This window comes from Typopeltis vanoorti, chromosome 2 (assembly GCF_054136105.1).
Source record: "Typopeltis vanoorti isolate ZY-2024b chromosome 2, IOZ_Tvanoo_1.0, whole genome shotgun sequence".
NCBI classification, from domain to species: domain Eukaryota; kingdom Metazoa; phylum Arthropoda; class Arachnida; order Uropygi; family Thelyphonidae; genus Typopeltis; species Typopeltis vanoorti.
Window position 1 is genome coordinate 84,423,654 of NC_143550.1, and position 26,305 is coordinate 84,449,958.

At 35.3% G+C, this 26,305-nt stretch overlaps 1 protein-coding gene across 1 annotated transcript in view; it reads right to left on the minus strand.

Moving 5' to 3' along the window:
- Nucleotides 1-26,305, minus strand: part of LOC150109219 (uncharacterized) — a 672,102-nt gene that overhangs the window by 361,385 nt on the left and 284,412 nt on the right. The window contains exons 18-19 of the mRNA XM_090401856.1: nucleotides 24,023-24,151; nucleotides 11,366-11,500 (exon numbers count right to left, since the gene is read on the minus strand). Of these exons, the coding sequence (XP_090257982.1) occupies nucleotides 11,366-11,500; nucleotides 24,023-24,151 (264 nt within the window). The remainder of the gene's footprint in view (nucleotides 1-11,365; nucleotides 11,501-24,022; nucleotides 24,152-26,305) is intronic.

Genomic DNA, 26,305 nt, shown 5'->3' on the forward strand with positions numbered 1-26,305 from the left:
CCCACAAAAGGTTCTACTAAGGTAGAAGTGAAAGAATTTTTTGAGACTTTAGAGAAAGCAACTGACACAATGAAAAAGAAAAAGTTAGTCCTTGCTGAGGATCTAAATAGCAGAGTAGAAAATGATTGTCTGACATACAAAAATCTATTGGGAAAATTTGGAGAAAAGAGCAAAGCAAATAATAATGGCAAATACCTGTTGGATTTCTGCTCAGGACATGGACTGGTTATTACTAACATAATGTTCCAACATAAAAAAGTGCACAAATTCACATGCAGAGATGAGGCAAGGAATAAGAAAAGTCTCATTGACTATGTTATTGTTGATAGTGATGTTTTCTTCCTGGTGCAGGATACCAGAGTGTAAAGAGGATTTGAGATTGGAAGTGATCACCATTTAGTCTTGAGCAGGATAAAATTGAAAAGAAGAACATGTAAGAAAGTTTTAATGCGAATAAAAGTTGAGCAGCTCTCAGATGTGAACTGTTGACTAAAATATACAAACATGATTGAATCAAAAATGAAAGAGTTTGAGAACAGGAACCAAATCTTGGAGATTCAGTTGCAAACCCTGAAGAAAATACTGATTGATTCAGCCAGAGAGGCACGTGGTGAAGTTGTCAGTAAGGATTGAAAAATCAGAACTCCATGGCGGACACAGGAAGTTAAAGAGCCAGTGAAGGAAAAGAAGAAAGCATATCAAAAGTTCCTGGCAAATTAGTCAACTTGTGCTCTTGGAGAATACAGAGACAAATGTAAAAAAGCTAAACACTGTTTAAAAACTAGATAAACAAAAGTCATGGGAGGACTTTGGTAAGAACATAAATAAATATCAAGAAGGTGGCAAGATATTCTGGAGGTTGTTGAAGAAGCACAAAAATGGAGGAAAGAGTGCTATAAAAGGAATTAGAGATGATAAAGGTGACATGAAAACAGGAGAAAAGATATCCTTGAAGTATGGAGTAATTACTTCAAAAAAATTGCTGAATGAAACAAGTAGTAACGACAGCACTGTGGTAAAAAACACTGACCAGGCATATAGTCAGGAATACATATCCATACTTGAAGTAGGAAAAGCCATCAAAAGCCTGAAATATAGAAAGGCAGCAGGAGTAGATGATATTCGACCAGAAATGCTCAAGTATAGAGGTAGAAAAGTCTTACAGTGGCTGCACTGCATAGTTCAGAAGGCTTGGACAGAGAGAGAAGAATTCCAGATGATTGGAGTAGAGCTGTCATAGTACCCATATATAAAAAAAGGGAAATAAAACTTAATGTAAGAATTACACAAGGTCTCACTTTAGCGAGTATATGCTTGGCAAACCGAGGAATGAACTGCAGGGCCATCTGCAACCCTCCCACTTTCTTCTTGCAGTGATGACTTCACTCCAAATTGCTAATATAGTTGTGCCTTATAATGCATTTCATGCTGCACCAGTTGTTGCACAGAATAATCAGAGCCCCGTTCAGAGCTTAGGAAGAGGGTCCTGTTCAAGAAGTATATTACAGTCTCCATCAAAAATCAGTGATATTGTGAATGAGCAACACAGAAGATATAATATTAATCTTAAAAGGGAATTTTACATTGGCATGTGGAATGTTCGAGGTCTACAGATCGGCACTCTTGAGATTGTCTGTAAAGAGATGGATAGGTATAAGATTCACATCCTGGGAATTACAGAGACCAGATGGAATGGAGAAGGTCACTTCAAAAGACAGGATGGTAAGCTAGTTATTTACTCAGGTGGTGACTCAAAACATCATGGGGTAGCTTTGACATTGAAGACAGCTCAGGCAAGAAGCCCTTGTTTATAACCCCATTAATGATAGGATACTTTCTATTAGACTTAAGGCTCAGTCTACCAATGTATCAATTGTGGTACCACACAGATAGGTCTGAAGAAGAGAGGGAGAAATTCTATGAAAAATTACAAACTATTTTGGATTGCCTACCAAGGAGAGACATGCTTTACATCTTAGGGGACTTAAATGCAAAAGTTGGAAAGAGTATGAGAGTTAGGCCGGAGTGTGGCATGTTTGGTCTAGGTGAACGCAACATCCGTAGTGAAAGACTGTTGGAATTTGCCCATGCTAACAGATTAGTTATTACCAATACCTGCTTCCAGAAACACCCACGATGGATATATACTTGGATATCTAACATTGATGGATCAAGGCACCAGATTGATTACATCCTGGCTCTCCAGTGATGGAAGACAAGCATCTCTGATGTGGACACTTGTCCTGGAGCAGATTGTGATACAGACCATCAGCTAGTAAGAGCCAAAGTAAGACTAAGACTCCGAAAACTTCCAAGGCTGGCACATTCCACTAGATTGGATGTTAGAGTAATTCCTAGTGGATTCACAGAAGAAACATCAACTCAGATGGATGATTATCTAGAGACAAATGAAGAGAACTTACCAGAAATGCTTTGGGAAGAAATCAAGGTAATAATATAGGATACAGCCAAGAAGTATCTTGACCCAATAAGAAGACCAAGAGAACCATGGATATCAGATTCAAAATGGGAACTAATCAAAAGAAGGCAGTTGGAAAAATGAAGAGACACAGAGACTGAAGAATATAAGAGATTATATAGAGAAGTCAGAAGAGCCATCAAGCAGGACAAGGAAAATTCTATACTAATAAAGAGTTCCAGATGAGGAGGCTCAATTATAAAAGGATATTTTATTTAGTTCGTGACTTAAAGCAAAATTTTAAGCCCAAATTGAATGTCATCAAAGACAGGAATGGAGCATTACTAACTGAAGAAATGGAAATCAAAAACAGATGGAAAGAATACTGTGAGGAACTGCACAGTAGAGTGGATAAAGAAATGTGGAGGAGCCCCTCTCACCAGGAAAATTTTGATTTTGGAACCTCCTCCACTTAGGCATGAAGTTGAAACAGCAGTTCAGCAGCTTAACAGCAATAAAGCATCAGGTGCAGATGAAATCCCAGCAGAGTTAATTAAAACCACAGGGGGAATGGAGGTATAAGAGTGTTTCATAGATTGATTACAAGGATATGGGAGACAGGATCATGGCCTAGAGACTGGAAGAAGTCTGTTTTCATACCACTACATAAGAAAGGAGATATGAAAGCGTGCAACAACTACAGAACTATTAGTTTAGTATCACATTGAAGATCATGCTAAATAGGATTGAGGCCAAAGTTGAAGCAGAGATGACGGAGGAACAAGCAGGTTTTAGGAAAGGTAAGGGCACCAGAGATCAGATCCTTTGCCTTAGACAAATCATAGAAAAATATAAAGAATTTAGACTTCCTCTGGTAATGTGTTTCTTAGACTACTCTAAAGCTTTTGACTGTGTTCAGCATGTGAAACTGTGGGGAGTAATGAAAAGAATGGGTTTTCCTCAACACACTATGTGGTTGATAGCCAACATGTACAGGGAGCACAAGAAGCCACGGTAAGAACAGGTGTTGGATTGACTGATTGGCTTAAGGTTGGAAAAGGAGTAAGGCAAGGATGTTTACTTTCTCTTCACTTGTTTAGTATATATATATATATATATATACGGAGGACATCATGCATGATGTATTGGATAAGCCCAAGACAGGAATTAGGATGGAGGTAGATTGATCAGCATTCTGAGGTATGCTGATGATACAGTACTCCTCTGTAATGACATGGAAGAACTAGGACAAATTCTTGACATAATTAACAAGATCAGTAATAACAGAGGACTTCAACTAAATCCTAGCAAGACAAAGATTATGGTTCTCAAAGGAAATACAAACAGGGAAGCTCTTGAGAAACAAGTTTACATTAATGAAAAAAGAATTGAGGAAGTCAGCAAGTTTGAGTACTGGACCCATTATTAATGTGAAGAATTGCTGTTCAGAAAAAGGTTAGGAATGGCTAAAACAACAGTCAGAGACTTGTTTAAGATCTGGAAGGATGGATCTATCTCCATGGGAACAAAGTTGAGGATTTTGGATGTAGTTGTTTTTCCACCAGTGACTTATGGATGAGAGACTTGGAAACTAAAGAAGTCAGATAAGAAAAGGATATCTGCTTTTGATATCCTTTTCTTACAGAAGGCTGTTGAGGATATCGTATACTGAAACGTGTACAAATGAATGGATGTTAGAAAAGATCAGTATACTAAGGTTCCTTAAGGATATTGACAAAAGAAAGTTAAAATATTTTGGACACATTGAAAGGATGGAAGGAGGACTTCTCAGAACAGTAATAGAAGGTAAAGTTCCTGGAAAAAGAAGAAGGGGGTAGACAATCAATCAGATTGATGGATGGTGTGTGTGTGTGGAGCAACTAATCTTCAGAGAGTTGAAGTCTCCAGAAAAGCAAACAACAGGACTACATGGTGAGGCCAGGTGTGGCACATCACTGAGCATTGGAGTGACCATATGGCATCTGTGGATGTCCAGTGAACATATAAGATAGATAAGAATCACAGAGGTATTTCTCTATTGAGTGTTCTTGGTAAGACATATGCAAGTATACTTGAGAAACGGTTGAGAAGGATTGTGGAAGGGAAGATTGGTGAAGAACAAGTCGATTCAGGCAAAATAGAGGCTGTCAGGATCAGATTTTCCCTTTACAACAGATAGTTGAGAAATCATGGGAATATAACAAAGATCTGTATTTAAGTTTTGCAGATCTGGAAAAGGCATATGACAGGGTGCTAAGAGAGAAGCTATTCGAAACGCTACAGTTATATGGTGTCACTGGGACATTATATCAAGCAATATTTTCTTTATTTGAGTTGCAAGTCAGTTAGAATTGAAGGAAGTACAGGAAGATGGTTTAATGTTAAATCTGTTGTCAGACAAGGATGTACTTTATCCCTTCTGTTATTCATTATCTATATGGATCACATTATGAAGGAAAGTGGTATTAAACCTGGTATCAAAATTGGAGATGTTAATCTCAGCTCTTTGCTTTATACATATGATGTTATACTTCTAAATAAATCCGCTACAAGTCTGCAAGATTCCCTGACTAAAGTGAATAACTGTTGTAATAGATATGGTATGAAGGTCAGCATTAAAAAGACAAAGACAATGAAGATATGCAAAAACATTGAAAATATCAACTGCATTGTGAATGGAGAACCCATAGAACAAGTGAAACATTTCAGCTACTTAGGCATGATTTTTAGTGAAGATGGTAATTTAAATATGGAAATAGACAGCAGAATCAACAAAGCTGGTATCATAGAAAGTCAACTGAATAAATTTATATGGAATAAGAGAGAAATTAGTCAAAACACTAAATTAGCTGTATACAAGACAGTTCAAGCTCTTTTAACTTATGGATCTGAGTCAGAAGTAAAACACTTGACTAAAGATTGCAGATATGAGAGTCCCGAGAAAGATTAGGGTCATGAACAGATGGCAATATCATATTAAAAATGAGGAAAGATATTAGGAAAGAATTTGACATTGTCAGCATCCAGGAATGCATTAGCAGAGCTAATCTCAGGTGGTATGGTCACTTGAACAGAATGGGAGAGGAAAGATTAACAAACCAAGTATTCTCTGTGCAGTTGGCAGGAAAAAGGCCGAGGAAGACCAAGATATAGGTGGATTGATATGGTAAAAAGTGTCTTAGAAGATAGAAATATAAGATTTGATAATGTTGGAGTCTTGACAGGTAACAGACTAATTTGGAGGAAATTTGTAGATAGGAAGTTAGTAATGATGTAATTTTTCATGTAGTACTATCATATCCTGCACACCCCTTAATGGTATATACAGGTAACCCTCATATACAATGAGGCATCCAACAAAAATATTTTTATTTAAATCAGGTAATTCATGTAAGTTAAGAAAACATAAACTATGAAACAAAATACATAGTATAAACTTATAAAAATACAAATTGTACGTAAACTTAATTGCCCATAATGAATAAATGGTTTTAGGCAAAATAAAAATAAACTGCATGTTTTAATCGTCATCACTGTCTTCAAAACGAAGATTTCGTAGATGTTCTTTATTTATGAGTGGCCGGATGTCGTCATCACTTGAAATCTCTTGGACATCATTTGTATAATTCTCATTGCATTCTTCGACTGGTTTAGTTATCAAGAAGTCAGTAATAAGACCTTGCTTACCATTATGCTGCAATTTTTTATCAAGTTCATAATATGGAGCTAAACAAATATCCAATTGTCTCGTAAATTTTCCAGAGCACTCCATTGAGGGATCATTATCCGTAAAATAACTTCCTAACTTTCTTGCCAAGTCCAATCCTTCTGCTAATTTCTTTAAATCGAATTCTTTAACAGATTCATCACAATCAGAATCTTCGGCATAACTTTCCCCGCCTCGTGAATTTTCTGGAGCACTCCATTGAGGGATCATTATCCGTAAAATAACTTCCTAACTTTCTTGCCAAGTCCAATCCTTCTGCTAATTTCTTTAAATCGAATTCTTTAACAGATTCATCACAATCAGAATCTTCGGCATAACTTTCCCCGCCTCGTGAATTTTCTGGAGCACTCCATTGAGGGATCATTATCCGTAAAATAACTTCCTAACTTTCTTGCCAAGTCCAATCCTTCTGCTAATTTCGTTACATTGAATTCTTTAACAGATTCATCACAATCAGAATCTTCGGCATAACTTTCCCCGCCATTTGGTTCAACGTCATTTATTAATTGTGCCAATTTCTCCTCATTTAAATCTATTTCCCCATCAATTAATTCATTAATTTCATTTTCAACCATATCACAAAAGCCCTCTAAATGGCCATTGGTATAAAAAAAAATTTACATAAAAAAGCATTACATATTGTATGTAACTCACCAGAAAATAAAGTGCTCAGCTTGAGATTAACACACACATACACTTATGATTTTTTAGTATACTTTCCTGGCAGTAAACAAAGATAATTTTCAATAATAAACACTTTATATGGTAAATACAAGGGTTACTACAATTTGTAGACCGTGTTATATGAGGGTTACCTGTATTAAGAATTTGATGATGATGATGAACTATAGTGTTTTGAAGAGCTTTCCTCTTGGCACCTTGTCATATGTTTTTTCCAGATCAATAAAACTTAAATACAAATCCTTGTTATATTCCCAAGATTTCTCATCTATTTGTCTTAAAGTGAAAATCTGACCCTGACAATCTTAATTTGGCCTGACTCAGGCTTGTTGTTCATTAAGCTTCCATTCCACCATTTTTCTTGGTGGAATGGAAGCTTGGTCGTTTCTCAAGTATACTTGCATAAATCTTACCAGGTAAGTTAGTAGGGAAATATCACTAATTCTCACATTCAGTTTTATTTCTTCCAGGGAAATAAAACTGAATAAGACATGTCAACATGGTAGTATTAGAGCAACAGGAATACAGGCAGAAATACATATCCATACTTAGCAGAAAAAGTCATCAAAAACCTGAAATATGGAAAGGCAGCTGGAGTGGATGAAGTTCAACCAGAAATGCTCAAATATGAGATATAATAGTTTTACAGTAGCTTCATTACATAATTCAGAAGACCTAGTCAGAGGGTTTGATTCCATTTATAGATGGGTATTATGAGAGACTGTCTCTCTGATGATGTCCATATAACGTTGGATGAAATATATTGGAGTTTTTGAATAGCATTCATGTATTTTGTGTTACATATGTAAGCCATGAAAGTTTTTTTAAATATGCCATTACTGGAAGTTGTGAAAAAAGGTGATGAGTAGGCGGGTGATCAAAGCATGAAATTTGCTGACTGACAGAGTGATGAATGTGAAAATGGTGAAATGATTTAAGGAGTGGTATGACAAATTTTGTGTTGTCTAAGATGGGCCTCCCACAGTAGGTCTTGTGACACCTTGGTTGTTAACAATAATAATCATAATGGTGAAGATGGTAATAATAATAATAATAAAGGTTACAGCACACTGACATTAGTACTGCTAATAGGTGAGTCATTTATTCCACTGTCCTGCCTCAAAGAAAAAAAAAAAATCACTATGTATTATATGTATAATACACACACACATATATATATAAGTATGTAGACTTTGTGGGTTATGGTGAAATATGTAAGAGTTCATAAGGCAGTAAACCAGAACAAAATATTAATAATTACTTTAATCAATATTTCATGTTAATTTCATAGGACTTCTTCAGGTGTAAAAAGAAAACTAGTAGAAAAAGAAACAGAAATGGTTGTCACTTTATTAAAAGTTTAACAAGTGACAACCATTGAATAGTTATATAGGAATCCGATAATTTGAAAAAAGAAAATCTAGTCCTGAGTTGCACTGTTGAGCATGCTGTGTGTGTTTAGCCCTGTGTTAGTAAGGTGCGGTGTCACAGACCCCAAAGATATAGAAAGAAATAACTTTGACACCAGCACCTTATTAACGACAGGTTAAGTGTTTGGCCAAACAAGTTGACCTCTCTCATGTACTCTCTTGTAAGTTCCCAGAAGAGAACCATGATTTTCTTTCAAAATTATCGTGTATGAAGAGTTCCTCAGTTAGAACTTTAGTAAACAGACTGACTACATCAAAACCTGCAAAAATGTCCTATTTATCAAGGTCAATGTTGCTAATGCTGGAAACAAAGTATTCATGAATACTTTACATGGCAAAAAAACCTACTACAAATAACTTACTGGATTAGCCACAGGTAGCCCTCTCTCTCTCCTTCTTGTGCCGACCTATTCTAAGAAAATTTGGAAACTCAAATTTATCCCAAATTACCCCAAAACCAACCACATGGTTTAGGTATATTGACGACATCTTCATCATTTGGAATCATAAAAAAGAAGAACTAATAGATTATCTAAACAAAATTAATTGCTTCCACAACACTATCAAGTTCACATTGGAACTAGAAAAAAAGATAATAAACTTCCATTCCTAGACGTCCTTATTAAGAAACAAACTGATAATAGCATCAACCTGTGGGTATATAGAAAACTTGCTAACACTGGACGCTACCTCCATTTCGACTCGTCTCACCACATGTCCCAGAAACTCAGCATTATCCATATGCTCAAAAAAAGAGCTATACAGTGTACCACAGACCCTGGCGACTTACAAGAAGAATTAATGAAAATATCCAGAGATCTATCCTAAATGTCTACCCTACAAGAATCATCAACAAGATTCTCTTTAATGACAGACTATAAAGACAACGAGATGAAACCCAATACATCAGCTCTATAACAATTCCATTTGTTAGTACTATATCCAAAAAATTAGCTCTTCTTCTTCTAAAACCATATAATATCAGAGTAACATTCAAATCTATTGAGACCATTCAAAAGTTTATAAGATCCCCGAAAGATAGCCATCCTTTGTACAAATACTCTGGAGTTTACAGCATACCCTGTTCATGTGGTATCAGTTACATCAGACAGAATCTAGAAGTTTTGAAACAAGAAAGAAAGAACACACAGGCTATGTAAGGAATAACAGACAAGATATATCAGACCTTTCTTCCCACTTCGCCTCTACTAACCATAATATTGAATGGGATATGAGTCATATGTCCTACATAGAAGAGAACTACCATTCCAGAACATTCAAAGAAGCTGCTACAGTCGCCCGTTTAACAGGTAACTTAAATAAGAATCAAGGCCTAATCCTACCATATATATGGAAAACTCTAATCAGACCATTTAACCAAACAGAAATGAACTTTCATGAAAATTACAATAAATATCTCAGCAAATAAAATGTTGTACTTGCGACACGCGTATTGTATCATGCACAGTGATAACTTTATATAATTTTTAGAATTGTCGGTTAGTTTCCTAGTTTTTGTTACTTTCCATTGCTTACCAGCATATCCTTGAAAATGCTGACAGATATTAGTCAGTGAAACATGTCGGATATTAAACTATTATTTACTTCACTAACATACAGAATTAAGTCTTTAATTTATTAATACTAGTAGTCAAGAAAAAGGTCATAATACAAATTATGACCTTTATACAATATTCATGGTTTTTAATGAAGGATAGTGATGCTAAACTACTAAGCAAGAAGGTATCAAAGAAACTACACCTTATTAAAAGATTAACAAGTGACAACCTTATTATAATTGTAAGATATAACAAATAATTTGTTATTGGTTTGTCAGATAATTTTTTTACCGTCAAAACATTTTCACACAAAATTTGCCAGTGATGAGTGGATGCAGAAAAAAAAAGCAAATAATTTTTGCACAAATATAAAATATTGAAGTGCAGCACTACAACTTTCTGCAGAAAAATCGCCAACTAAATTTAAAGAGTGACCAGCGGCACAAGGATTGTAGACTGCACTCAGACTGTAGTCTGTAATGCATGCCTATGTTAAGTTTGGGACCCCTGGTACCTGCCAGATCCAACACTCTCTTGATCTGCCTCTCTCTCTCTCTCTGTGCGTGTGTGTAACTTATATGACTATACAGCCTTGTTATATTCCCAAGATGAGAAATCTTGGGAATATAATAAGGATTTGTATTTAAGTTTTATTGATCTGGAAAAAAATAGAAAAAACTGTTTATTACTGAAAAGGCAATACTAGTTTTGTCCTGCAAGAAGACTTCATACAGTATAAAACATATACAAGTGAAAAAAATCAGAGGTACATAAAAACTTACTTGAATAAAATTGCCATAGTATTAAATTAAAAATGGTTTGCTAACATATGAAGGTACTCATGGACTAGCTACATTGTTGTGCACATCTAACTTGTTCATTTGCACAACAATGCAGCTAGTCCACGAGTACCTTCATATGGCAGCAAACCATTTTTAATTTAATACTATGACAATTGTATTCAAGTAAGTTTTTATGTACCTCTGATTTTTTTCACTTGTATGTTTTATACTTATGAAGTCTTCTCGCAAGACAAAACTAGTATTGCCTTTTCAGTAATAAACAATTTTTTTTCAGATCAATAAAACTTAAATACAAATCCTCATTATATTCCCAAAATTTTTCACCTTGGGAATAACACGGCTGTATAGTCATATAAGTCACACACACACAGAGAGAGAGAGGCAGATCAAGAGAGTGTTGGATCTGGCAGATGCCAGGGGTCCCAAACTTAACATAGGTACGCATTACAGACTACAGTCTGAGTGCAGTCCACAACCCTTGCGCTGGTCACTCTTTAAATTTAGCTGGCGATTTTTCTGCAGAAAGTTGTAGCTCTGCACTTCAGTATTTTATATTTGTGCAAAAATTATTTGCTTTTTTTCCTGCATCCACTCATCGCAGGCAAATTTTCTGTAAAAAGTTGGAGAAGTGTGAAAATGTTTTGACAGTAAAAAAATTATCTGACAAACCAATAACAAATTATTTGTTATATCTTACAATTTTTCAAGAAATGACACCTTTAATAAATACTACAAAAAAGACTTACATTTTCTACTTCATGCTTCAAGTCATCAACTTCCTGACATTTATCTTTTAAGGTAGATTTAGTGCTTTCTAAGTGATGTTCATAATCTGCTTTCTGGGAAGTGATTGCTGCTTCTGTTGCTGCTAATGTTTCAGTCTAGTTTATGAATGCAACAAAACAATCATTCAAAATTTCAATTAAATTATTGAAGAAATGTTAACTATCGAAACAGTGACAGCAAAAATCACAGCATTTCAAGATTTCATAATAATATTTATATTGGCAGTACAGTGATTCATATAATCTACTTACATTTCTATATAAAGCACATATCTAGAAATTAGTTGTCATCATATCTGCCTGATAATTGTGCAAATGTTATTGTCAAATACTAGCACATTATAGGGTAAAGACATTCCTTTTACTCAAATAAAATCTACTACAGGACTTTGCCACAATGAAACACCTAAAAAACATAATACACTTTCCTAATAGTCTTAATTGATGTAGCATAATTCTAAATAAACAATATATTTGTAGGACTTTTCCTCTTTAAATTTATGATTATAAGTTAAAAAACTTAAGGACTTGTAATTAATGATAAAAAGAGTTAAACTAGATTTGTGAAAATTCTTTTGTTTCACATCATCAAGAGAAATAGATGAATAAACTAAAAAACAGGTCATAAAAACCCAAGTATGTAATGAAATATTTGAAAACAAGAATAACAATGGAAAGTGCGCTGCAATGAAGTTCTTTGCTGATTTACGCTCTGCTGCAAACTACTGGTAACCGTGTGTATGTATGTGTGTAGTGTTGGATTAGAGAAGACAAGACAATGTAAAATCATTCCTTGTTTTGAGAAAAACGACTGTAACCTATGAGGAGCAATTTAGTTTGTTGCCCTAATATTTGATGTTTGATTTCAGTTGCATATGTGGCCAGTCTGATTTGTGTTTCCTTTTGTTCTCTATATCTGATGTGTTCAGATTGACGTACTTCTCTACACCTCTCTATCTGTCAACAAGTATTTAGACATGGGTGCTGGTTTATACACAATACAGTTTAATGGAATAATCATAGCACAAAGAGAAATAATTAAACAGCAAGTTTAATCATTTCAGTATTTCAATATGAAGACATTTTCAGGAATACAATGATAAAATTATAATAACACACACAAGAAACATTAAGTGGAAGAAATGAAATTAGACTATATAAAGACTGAAGTCTTATGAGGGGCACCTCTATGGTTGCTGTTGGCTAGCCTTAGATGTTTTGGGTGGAAGGCCTAAGAATTAAAGCTTCCCAAATCTTGGGAAATTTAATACAACCACATTTATTAAGATTAGGCAGGTTTTTTAAATCTGCTACATTCTACAAAGAGTCTTTCAGGTCTGTATTTACTGTAATGGAGCATGATAGTTTACTTCCATCAGATTCTCTGCAAGGTATTCAAGGAATGGTCTGCTAGACCTGGCTGAGCATAGTTCTGGTGGAGGATGTATTTTATGAGTTCTTCTAGGCTGATGTTAGCAGATCTCCCAGTTTGACCATAATAGGATAAGCTGCAAGAACAAGGAACCCTGTAAACATCTGCAATAGAGAGGGAAGGAAGTGAATCCTTAGGAAAGCTGAGAAGGGAAGCCATTCCCTATATCTGGGACACTTCAGAAAAAATAGTCAGAACTTTAAAGAAATATAATCTCTGCACTGTTTTCAAACATCATTTGAGGTTTTAAAATATGCCCCAATCCAAATAGGTTATTGGATTGGAGCATACCAATGCTTTTGCAAAAATTTATTTATTTGACTATATATCACTTTCATTTCTTCACTCGAGGTGTACAATCTGTATTGCTGTCAACATTTTTTTTTCAAAGTATATCCCATGCAATACTAACCTCTCTTCTTCAAACTGTTTCATTCACTTTACTACTACAAGCTAGTTTCTAAGTCAAAATAGTTGCCTGCATTATCGTTTCATATAAATTCCTTCTATCTTGATACCTCCATATGTGTATTCATCCTCCAAGTCAGGACTACATGGTCACTCTCAACTATGACAGCTTAGTTACAATCATTTTCTCTGATGTTATGACCAAATCCAAAATCCTTGATCCTTGTGCCCCCCCCCCCCACTGCCTATGACTTGCCTCTAAAGAAATAGAAAAAATTCAGTTCCCTTAGTACTGCATGCTGCCACCTCTGCACAGTTTATATTGCTATAGTTGAAGTTCTCCATTACGAATGTTTGTTTTGCACTTGCCAAACTAATTTACCCAAACATTTCTGCTCATTACTATTTACATTCCAGTCTATAGCAAATCCAACTAAATATTTTGTCCAAATCTCTTATAAACATCATTCTCATACCATATACTCTCAAAGCCATCAGTGTTATTTCTACTGTGATTCTCCACCGAGATGGAACAATTCATCTCTTATCATGAATAACACTCCAACAGGTTTACCTTCCCTATCACGCTGAAATATGTTATATTTTTCTATATATTGTATATGCCTGTTATTTGATGGCATTTGTGCAATATTGTCTATAATAATATCTAACTTCTAAGAGGCACCTTTGCAAACCAAAGGATTATATGGTAGTCGGATGAGTGTTGTACAGATTTTCCCACTTAGGACAAAATAATAGTTGGCCATATGGAATGGTCTGGCGGGGAATTAATTTTGGTAGCACATAATAGAGACAGCTGTTAGCGGCAAAGTGACAAGCATAGCTTTTTTCCTTTTGGGCTCATAAAGGAAATTAAGTTTATAGTCAAATATGAGCCCAAAGAACTTTTCCCCTGGTACAACTGGGATTAAACAATTAGGGTAAGTCACATTCAGTTATTGAGTTAACCTTGATGCAAAAAGCATGATACTTAAAACTGAACCTTGAGGGATGCTCCTCTTGGTATACAGTCATGAGAGAGCAATTTCCACTCAAGACTTGGAAGATTCAGTTAGATAAAAAGTTCTTAATAAAAAAGAGGGAGGTTCCCTCTGACACCAAAGTTGTGTAGGCCTTTCAACATTCCAAAACTCCAAGCAATGTTATATCCTTTTTTCCATACCAAAGAAAACTAAGTGCTCATGTTTTAGAAAGGCATCTCTGATGGATGCTTCCAGTTGGACTTGATGATCAGCTATTAAATGATATCTGTGAAAGCCAGTTATGTTCTGGAAAAAATTGGTGGAGCAATTGGTTGATAGTGATAAAGGATTGTGGATTCTTCCCTGGCTCAGGAAAGGCAAAAATAATGGCATATTGCAAGGTGTCGTGAAACAAATTCTATGAAATTTGTTTCACAACAGAATTTGTCTGTTTAATAGGTATAGTAGTTGATCCATGATAGATAGTGACAGATCTTTGATCATCTCATAACAGATATTATCTAGCCCAACAGCAGTTGGGCAACATTTTAGCAAAACAGCTTTCATTTCTTGTTTTGTGAATAGCCTGTTATAATCTTCTGTACAGCTCAAAGAGAACAGAAGTTGGTGTTTTTCTTCTTTATATGTTTGGGAAAGGAACTCCGGGTAATAGGAAGATATTACTGACATATAGTTGAAAATCTCCCCATAGAGTGTCAGCAATTGCAGTTGGTTTGTCAATTGCAAACTCAATTCAAGAATCAAAAGTGGAAGGTTAGCACATGGTGGCTGATGAGTCATGAATAGGTTTAAACATTTAATGACTTTTTTATTTATTATTTTTATTATTTTTTGTTATAAAGAAATACAGAACATGGAAATTTTTTTATCATATAAATGCCTTCCATTTCACAAACACTGGCCCTTTCTATGGCATGTTTCATGATAGCTGTTAATGTTTCTTGCTGCAGAACACTAATTTCTACATGAATGTTCTCCTATGGGGATTACCTGAAGGAAAAGATGTATGTGAATAAGTCGCACACGATCCAACAGCTGAAAGAGACATTTGTAAAGAAATTAGGGTGCTACAGCCATCAGGGAACATGCCAAAGTGGAAGGTACATATATGTGATATAGCTTTTCATAACCGATAAAAAAATTCAGGTGTTCTATATTTCATTATAAAAAATAACAATAAAAATAATAAAGTTAATAAAATTATTAAATTAAAGGGATAAAAAATACCTCATTATTTTTAAGCCAGATAAAAAATTTGGAGATCGAAATCTAAGAGTTTCATGCCGAAGAACTTTTGGCGAGTCCAAGCGTAAGTCAACACCTGGTAGTACAACACTATGGCAACTTGGAGCAAAGGTGGAGCAAGTTCCATCACTATGTAAGTTCAGTTCACTTAAACCTTGGTATTATTCAGGTCTACTTACTCACTGACGAGACCTCAATAAAGGTCGAAACTGGTCTGGGTAGTGACCTTCCTCATAATGTAAAACAGTAATACATCTCCTAGGAGCTGCGTTTTACATTATGAGAAAATATTAAACATAGTGATGGAGCTTGCTCCACCTTTGCTCCAAGTTGCCATAGTGTTGTACTACCAGGTGTTGACTTACACTTAGACTCGATGAAAGTTCTTCGGCATGAAACTGTTAGATTTCTATCTCCGAGTTTCTTATCCGGCTTTAAAATAACAAGAGATTTATTATCCCCTTAACTTAATTTACTTCGCCAGAAAAAAAAAAAAAAAAGCCTTTTGGCTCTTTATTGTAATAATAATATGGGTACACCTTGCTGACAATTCATATAGTAAAGGTATGCAAGTTCAGTTCACTTAAACTTTGGTATTATCCAGGTCTACCTACTCACTGATGAGACCTCAATAAAGGTCGAAACCGGTCTGGGTTTCGACCTTTATTGAGGTTGAAACCCAGACCGGTTTCGACCTCAAAAACCTTCCTCATAATGTAAAACAGTAATACATCTCCTAGGAGCTGCGTTTTACATTATGAGAAAATATTAAGTATAGTGATGGAGCTTGCTCCACCTTTGCTGCGAGTTGCCCTAGTCTTGTACTACCAGGTGTTGACTTACGCTTGGACTCGCCGAAAGTTCTTCGACATGAAACTTTTAGATTTCAATCTCCGAGTTTCTTATCCGGCTTCAAAATAACGAAGGATTTATTATCCCCTTAACTTAATTTATGTCGCCGGAAAAAATAGCCTCTTGGCTCTTTACTGAAAGTTATTAAATGTTTACACCCCTTTGTTACTTATGGGCCACCCTGTTTATATGCTCTTCATTTTCCAGATTTTATCCCTGACTTCTTTGCTGTTGGTTCCCTTCATTGTAGATGATGTGTTTCGATCCAAGAATTCTTTTGGCTCTGATGACAAATATGTCTTGTTTGGGCTCTGGCAGGTTTGAAAGAAATGAGGTTTGTTGTTATGGGATATCTGCAGAAGATACTCTATGTTTTCTTCTGAGTTTCCTTGACTGTTGTGCAATCAGCATTCCACCACAGTATAGGGAAAAGTGGAAACCAACAAGAAGTTTTATGAATTGCAGTTGTGCAAGTTTGTGTAGAAATTGAAAGTTTTTAGACTTAGTTATAAATTAAATTAACGATGCCAAGAAAATTATATTCTTATTTAGTCCTTTATCCAAGTGTATGCTTCATATTGCATGTGAAGTATCTTGATATTAACTGCCTTAGTAACTGAAGTCATTAGCTTCTATATACAAGTAGCCTAGCAATGAAGATACTTCATGTGCAAACTTTGTTTATTTATAGTTGGATAAAGGATTAAAGGGGTGCTTAAGGGTCAAAGCTGTATAACTGAGAGGAGACCTCCACATAGCCTTTAAAGGAATGCGGAGAACCGACCAGGGCTGCTGACCTAATGTCCAATCCTCACCTTCTCGTGGTGCACCCTGTTGGGTATCTACTTTGATACTGAACGAACGAGGATGGGCTGGCAATTTGGGATTTAGCCGACCAAATTGTATTCTTATTGGTTAAACCAAAATAAAAAATGATGGTACAACATGACAAAATTTCATGCCGGCTGGGGCGTCGCCCGGTTAAACAAGGCCCCCGTTGTTTTCGCCAGGGAACCAGAGCGAACAGCGAAAAGTCAGCTACTGGAACAAATCTGAAAACAAACCCCAACTCAACATCACCAGAGTTAAAGATCGGTACTATCAACGTAAGAAGCCTGAATGGCAAAGAATGGCAAAGAAATGGAGCTAGCTGAGGAATTAGATAAGTACCAGATCGACATAATAGGGGTGACTGAAACAAAAAAGACCAAAACTGGTGAGATCTTTCTGAGCAATAAATACAAAATGTTATATTCAGGCAATAACAATCAAGGAAAAGAAGGAGTAGCCATAGTATTCAACACAAAATACGAGGCTAATCTTCTTGAATGGCAGTCAGTCTCAAGTAGAGTAATGTGGGCAAATATGAGAATGGGGAACTGGACAATGAGACTTATTTGTGCCTATGGTCCCACAGAAGGTTCTACTAAGGTAGAAGTGGAGGAATTTTTTGAGGCTTTAGAAAAAGCAACTGACACAATGAAAAAAGAAAAGTTGGTCCTTGTTGGGGATCTAAATAGTAGAGTAGGAAATGATTGTGAGACATACAAAAATATTTTGGGAAAATTTGGAGAAAAGAGCAAAGCTAATAATAATGGCAAATATCTGTTGGATTTCTGCTCAGGACATGGACTGGTTATTACTAACACCATGTTCCAACATAAAAATGTGCACAAATTCACATGGAGAGAAGAGGCTAGGAATAAGAAAAGTCTCATTGACTATGTTATTGTTGATAGTGATGTTTTCTCCCTGGTGCAGGACACCAGAGTGTACAGAGGATTTGAAATTGGAAGTGATCACTATTTAGTCTTGAGCAGGATAAAATTGAATTTCATATTGAAAAGAATAACATGTAAGAAAGTTTTAAAGCGAATAAAAGTTGAGCAGCTCTCAGATGTAAACTGTAGACTAAAATACAGAAATATTATTGAAAAGAAAATGAAAGAGTTTGAGAACAGGAATCAAACCTTGGAGATTCAGTGGCAAACTCTGAAGGAAACATTGATTGATTCTGCCAGAGAGGCATGTGGTGAGGTTGTGTGCAAAGATAAAAAAATCAGAACTCCCTGGTGGACACAGGAAGTTAAAGAGGCAGTGAAGGAAAAGAAGAAAGCATATCAAAAGTTCCTGGCAAATAAGTCAGCTTTTACTCTTACAGAATACAGAGACAAATGTAAGAAAGCTAAACAGTGTGTAAAACTAGCTAAACAAAAGTCATGGGAGGACTTTGGCAAGAATATAGAAAATAAATATCAAGAAGGTGGCAAAATATTCTGGAGGTTGTTGAAGAAGCTTAAGAATGGAGGAAAGAGTGCTGTAAAAGGAATTAGAGATGATAAAGGTGAAATGAAAACAGGAGAAAAAGATATCCTTGAAGTATGGAGTAATTACTTTGAAAAACTGCTAAATGAAACAAGCAGTGGTGACAGCACAGTGATAAAAAACACTGACCAGACATGCAGTCAGGAATACATATCCATACTTGAAGTAGAAAAAGCCATCAAAGGCTTGAAATGTGGAAAGGCAGCAGGAGTAGATGATATTCGACCAGAAATGCTGAAGTATGGTGGTATAAGAGTCTTACAGTGGCTGCACTGCATAGTTCAGAAAGCCTGGACAGAGGGACGAATTCCCGATGATTGGAGTAGAGCTCTCATAGTACCCATATATAAAAAGGGAAATAAAACTGAATGTGAGAATTACAGAGGTATTTCCCTACTGAGTGTTACTGGCAAGATCTATGCAAGTATACTTGAGAAACGGTTGAGAAGAATTGTGGAAGAAAAGCTTGGTGAAGAACAAGCTGGATTCAGGCCAAATAGAGGCTGTCAGGATCAGATCTTCACTTTACGACAAATAGTCGAGAAAGCATGGGAATATAACAAAGATCTGTATTTAAGTTTTGTCGATTTGGAAAAGGCATATGACAAGGTGCCAAGAGAGAAGCTATTCAATACGCTGCAGTTATATGGCGTCAATGGGGCATTATATCAAGCAATACTTAGTCTTTATTTGAGTTGTGAGTCAGCAGTTAGAATTGAAGGAAGTACAGGAAGATGGTTTAATGTTAAATCTGGTGTGAGACAAGGATGTACATTATCCCCTCTGTTATTCATTATCTATATGGATCACATTATGAAGGAATGTGGTATTAAACCTGATATCAAAATTGGAGATGTTAATGTCAGCTCTTTGCTTTATGCAGATGATGTTATACTTCTAAATAAATCCGCTACAAGTCTGCAAGATTCTCTGACTAAATTGAATAGCTGTTGTAATAGATATGGTATGAAGGTCAGCAATAAAAAGACAAAGACAATGAAAATAGGCAGAATCATTGAAAATGTCAACTGTGTTGTGAATGGAGAACCTGTGGAACAAGTAAAACATTTCAGCTACTTAGGCACAATTTTTACTGAAAATGGTAAACTAAATATTGAAATAGACAACAGAATCAGCAAAGCTGGTATCGTGGGAAGTCAATTGAATAAATTCATATGGAATAAGAAAGAAATTAGTCGGAACACTAAATTAGCTGTATACAAGACTGTGTTCAAACCAATTTTAACTTATGGATCTGAGAGCTGGGTCAGAAGTAAAACACTTGACCAAAGACTAGAGACCGCAGATATGAGAGTCCTGAGAAAGATTAGAGGCGTGAACAGATGGCATCGATGGCAATATCATATTAAAAATGAGGATATTAGGAAAGAACTTGACATTGTCAGCATCCAGGAATGCGTTAGCAGAGCTAATCTCAGATGGTGTGGTCACTTAAATAGAATGGGAGATGAAAGATTAGCAAAACAAGTGTTCTCTGCCAGGTTGGCAGGAAAACGACCCAAAGGAAGACCAAGATATAGGTGGATTGATACGGTACAAAGTGCCTTAGACGATAGAAATATAAGATCTGATGAAGTTGGAGTCTTGACAAGTAACAGACTGATTTGGAGGAAAATTGTAGATAGGAAGTTAGTAATGATGTAATTTTTTCATGTAGTACTGTCATATCCTGTACACCCCTTGAGGGTACATGGCAGGAATTTGATGATGATGATGATGATGATAAAGGATTAAACAAGAATATAACTTCCTGGAATCTTTAATTTAAGGCAGATTGTGTAATACACTCCACTGCTGATGGGAGATGAGATGATCACTGGAAAATCGAATTCTACTAAAAAAAAGAGAAGGTGAGCAAGTAAACTAACATGATTTTCCATCATGATATACAAGACAAGGTTGCCCATACAAAAATGTGATATCACAGGAAAAAATCACTCCTCAATAAGCTGTTATCAGTTTCCCACTTAAATAATGAGAAGACAGAGGCTGTGCAGCCAGTTAAGTCAGGGCAGTGAATGTTTAGGCAGGGACATGAAAGAAGGTGTTGATTATTATGTTCAAGAGGAAGATTACGAGGCTGGTCTGAAAAGTTCTCAGCCTCTACCATAGATGGCAACACTATCGCAAGAGATTTTTTAAGTTCATACATCTGTCATAAGCATCCATGTGAAATTGTAAGTCATTCTATCAAGCAGTTTGTTTTATACAGCTGACAGAAACAAAAGTGTTGTCTGTATCCCTTAAAATGGATAAAATTAAGTATCGTGCAGTTAAAAAATTCTTTGTAAAAGAAGGTTTAATGCAAAAAGAAATTTATTTGAAGTTCATAAAAGTTTATGGGCACTCTTTTCGACAATCAAGAAATGGGCTGCCGTGTTTAAATGTGGCCGTATCAGCCTTGAAGACGAGCCACGTGAAGGACTTCCAAAAAGTGTAACAACACCAGAAATCATTGATCAAGTGTACGATATGGAATTGGATGACCCGCGAGTTCAAAGCGCATGAAATTGCTGAGAATATAGGCATTTCAAAAGCACGTGTAGGATATATTTTGCATGTAGAACTGCATAGATGGGTGCTGCGCTTTTTCATAGCAGATCAAAAAAGCACTCACATGAAAATCTTTGAACAGTGCTTGGAGCATTTCAACAAGAATAAAACTGATTTTGTGCATGGATTTATTATTATGGATGATACTTGGATTCACCACACACCAGAATCCAAACAGCAGAAGCGGCAGTTAAGTGCCAAATCAGACAAAGTCAATTCCATCAGCAGGAAAGGTCATGGCATCAGTGTTTTGTGATGCTAAAGGCATTTTGTTTAATAATTATCTTGAAAAGAGTAAAACAATAACTGGGGAATATTATTCCGATCTTTTAACCAGACTAGATGAAAAAATTTGTGAGAAAAGACCCGGTCTGCAGAAGAAAAAAATTATCCTTCATCGGGACAACGCACCTGCCCACAAAGGTGTTTTGGCAATGGGAAAATTAAAAGGGATCTGCACTATGAATTGTTGGAACATCCACCGAATTCTTCAGATTTGGCTCTTTCTGAGTTCTATCTCTTCCCAAAACTAAAACTCTTCCTCGCTGGTCAGCGTTTTCTTCAAATCAAGAGGTGATTACAAGTGATTGCAACTGTAGAGGGATATTTTGCAGATCTTACTGAAAACCACTTACAGGGACAGGATAATGGTGCGGAAGCATCACTGGAATAACTGTATTAGTCTTAAGGGAGATTATGTTGAAAAATAAAAATAATTTTGAAATTATAAATTCGTTTTTTCACTGTTATGCTGATAACTTCTCAGGCCACCCTGTATTATTGTCAAGCATCTGCTACAACTCTTCCTATAATCAGATTGGGTACTATCCCAGAGAGTGGTGTGTCTGTTAAAATCCCATATTAAAAAGTAAATGGGATGGTGACTACAATATGATGCAATCCAGATCATCCTGAGCAACAGAACAAAGATCGATGCAGCATACTATTATAATACATCTGACAGAGTTGGCTGAATACTGCCTCTAATTATTATAGGATACATTTCGCAATGACAAATCATTACTCGCAATGACAAATCATCACCACTGGGTTTCTGGTTTGCCTGTAAGAGACATAAGCACAATAGTTTATATGCTTCCGTTAAAGTCTTGATGTTGAAATTTTGCCAGAATCCATGACAATTTGATTGTAGCAATTTTTTCATTGTTCATTTTTGGTGACATCACCTGGCTTTGGATGTTATGTGGTCTTGTTTTAATTTTTTTTATATTTTTTTGTTTACGGAATATTGTAGACAACCAATGTCCATCGTTTCCTCAAGAAAAACACCCAAGATGACATCAAACTGGACTCTCTTTAAGGGAATAGGTATATGATTTATCTTTTTCATCATATCTATTAATGGGTCTGGAAGAATGCTTATGATTCCCTAAAGTGCATGTTCCATTATTGTTTTCGCTAGCTGATTCACACATAGTAGGAGTAGTTTTAGTACATCATCAGGAGCAAGCACATATCAATTTTCTCTTTGATATGCTCTAAAGAAACAGTGAGCATATCAAACCATTCAGGGGAGGCAGGACCAACATATTGGTCAATGTTCCTCTTGATACTTTCTTGACATTTACCTTCTCAATGTACAAGAGTTTACCAGATGCTACTTTTGTGGTATATAGCCTTTTTGCATCAAGATAGGGGATGCTTTGCTCAGTCATAATTTTCTATATTACATTTCATCCTTCCACCTATGGCATGCTCAGGAGTAAGCTGGGTGATCTCCCTCACAATTGGGTATTTCAGTGTTTTGCACTTAGTCTTTGTTCTCATGATCTTTACTGTCACCCTGAGCACAGTTTGACCTATTATACTGAAGATGTTCAGAAGAAAATGTGGACATTTCAGCATGAATTTTCAGACTTCATATCCTGTTATTATAATCTAAACCCATGCATACCTGAGTATAATGGTTTGGGGAAGTTTCATGTGAAGGAATTGCTCCTCTCAGTTACCTCTGAGGAATAAATGAATGTCTATTTACAGCTGTCACTCTCCCAATGATTGAATATTTTAGGATGATAATGCTATATTTCACAGAGCTGGATATAAAATATGCTGAAGGGAAGTGTTCCAGACCACCCTACCTGATTTAAATCATACAATTGGGGAGTGCAAGTGCAACCAATTAGAGCGGCATGCATTACAAGGATTATTAGCAAAGATTAGCATCTTATAGATCTAATATTAGGATCTATACATAATACTGTTTATTGTCACAATCATCAGCAAATGCCAGTCCTCCCATTTCAGTAAAGTCATCATCTTACCTGACATGTAAGGCTTAATGGCCTGTCACAGTCAAGTAACTTGACTTCTTAGAAACCTGATACTACTTCTTATGATTGGGTGGTTAATCCTATCTGGATTGTGTGATATTGATGTAAATGTCTTGGATTGTGGCAAACTTAACTTCATTTTAAAAATCTGATAAAAAGTTTTCATGCTCTGGATGAGATTTGAACCCAAGTCCTCAAACCAAAGGAGTTCATCTATACGGACTGAGCTAAGGCTGACATCAATATTACAGTGATTTTTGATGTGTGATAGTTCTAATCACAAAAAAAGTAGCTCAATTACTTTCTACTTTTTTCTCCTTTTGTTTTTATTTTGATATTTATCTTTAAGGTGTGTGTTTAACTGATATGTAACTTAAAATTATGCAATTACAATGTAATGTACATAAATGCACTCCTGAGAGTTAAATATGAAACTATTTATCTTTAAGGAGTATTGATCATAACAAATAAGCAAAAAAAGTACCTTATTCCTTAACTCTCCATCTAAGCAAGTAATTTTTTCTTGGGCATCAGTGAGACGAGAAGTGATATCAGAAAGACTTGAGTCTAACTTCATGCAAGAATCAGAGGCACTCTGAAGCTTTGTTTTGTTCTAGAAACAAAAATTGATAGGTTCTGATTAATTTAGTTTAATGGCATTAAAAACAATACACATACACAAAAATAAATAGAAATTTATTAATGCTTTATTAAATTTCCAACCAGTACTGTCAGAGTACTACATAGTGACATATAAAAGGTGTAATAATAAGCAAGAATATGGTGGATGGTCATGATTGAAACTGAGATGATAAATAAATATATACTAACACTTGCTGCACCATAAGGAAAATTTAAATGAATATGAATTGAGTAATATGACACAGCCATATTTGTTAACATGAAGGAAAAAAATTTTTTTTACAGCTGACATGGTCTTAAAAGAAGTCTTTTTTAATGAAATCTTATCATCAGTGGTGAGCTATGGAAATTTTAACGAGCTTGCATCGTCGAGCAAAAAAAAAAAAACTATATTTCACACAAAAACTTTTATTAATACAGCTTGTGTACAAATGCCAATCAAAACGTATGAGAGGACAATCAACCTGTAAAGGCTATAATTTTTAAATAAATATTTCATGATCTAAACATGAAATATTTGCACACAATCATCTGTGTTAATTTATCTTACATAAGAAAAACGTTTTTTAACTATCAAAATATAATAAGAATAAAATCTTTTATAATCGCACATATGAAATAGTACATTTTTTATAAACAAAATATAATTTCTTTTGTTTGCGATAGAAGTTTTTAATAAATATTATCTAAACACAATAATATTGAAGTACGCTATATTTCTCTTTTGTTTTTATACTTCAAATGATAATCAACGGTACTAATCAAGGGGCATTATTTTATAGTCCTATTTATTTATTGTGATTACCAAAAGTGAATTCTTACTTGTAAAATGGTAGTAACAGTAACTATAATATTTTATTTAATAAAATTGCTTTGTCAGGTTGCCGTATGACTTTCTCGCTTAATATATCAGAAAAAATTATTTTTTTTTTTTTTTTGAAAAAATAAAAAAGTAAACAAGAAGAAAAATCACAAATTTGAGAAAAAATTAACAAAGGGCTCAGGTGAGCCCCTTATAGCTCACCACTGCTTATCACTGAAGACTAGAACTACAGAGACAGTGAGAATACTCAATGGCAGAAGTTTTATTTCTCATATATATATATATATATATATATAGCAAAATGTAATATCATATTTTTATCTTGGCTTAAGCAAACAAAACATTGGATACGAAATATCTATCCTGATCATCTATCTGAAGTATGTTCAAAATAATCCATATCTCCATGGCATACCTCCACTTATGAGATTCTAATAAAAGGATCAAACTTGTGTGCAAAGCGTCTCTCTGCTATCAACAAAAAGCATAGTCTGCAAGTCCACATGTACCATAATAAGTGTAGCAGATATATTTTTTCAGTGAAGCAATATCAACAGAAATGGCAGAAGAACTAGAGAATTACCATGGACAATAAATGGTGTTACTGAAATGAAGTGGAATAAAACAGGTGAGGTTCCACTAAATAATAAATACAGTGTGTTATATTTTGGAAATAGCAATCAGGGAAAGAAAGAAAGAAATAGTGACATCATTCACCACTAAACACAAAAGAAAACTCCTTGACCAAGGAAAGTGATCAGAACTCAGTCCATCTTTGCCATGAGTTCCCCAGTCCTGAAGATACTTCAGGTGCAAACTTTGTTTGCTTACACTTGGATAAAGGATTAAACTAAATATATAATTTACAGTCTAACCAAGTGAAAAAAAAGCTTCCAACATATCTCTCTAATCCAGAGTAATTTAATAATAAAGTGTGATACGTTTTGGCAACTGGCATATGGAAATATGACTTCTGCATTGGTTCAACCTTGGTCTCTGGGTCTAGCTCTCACTGAAGAGACCTCAATAAAGGTCGAAACCAGTCTGGGTAGACCCTTCCCATAATGCATAGCATTATACATGTCTGCAAGTGATGTAAAGTTTGTCCACCTTTGCTACGAGTTTCCCCAGTCCTGAAGATACTTCAGGTGCAAACTTTGGATTCTTACACTTGGATAAAGGATTAAACTAAATATATAATTTATAGTCTAACCAAGTGAGAAAAAAAAAATTCCAACAGTCTTTTTTTTTTTTCCTGTTTTTTTTTAAAAACCATAGGTCAGGCTAGGATAAATGTATAAC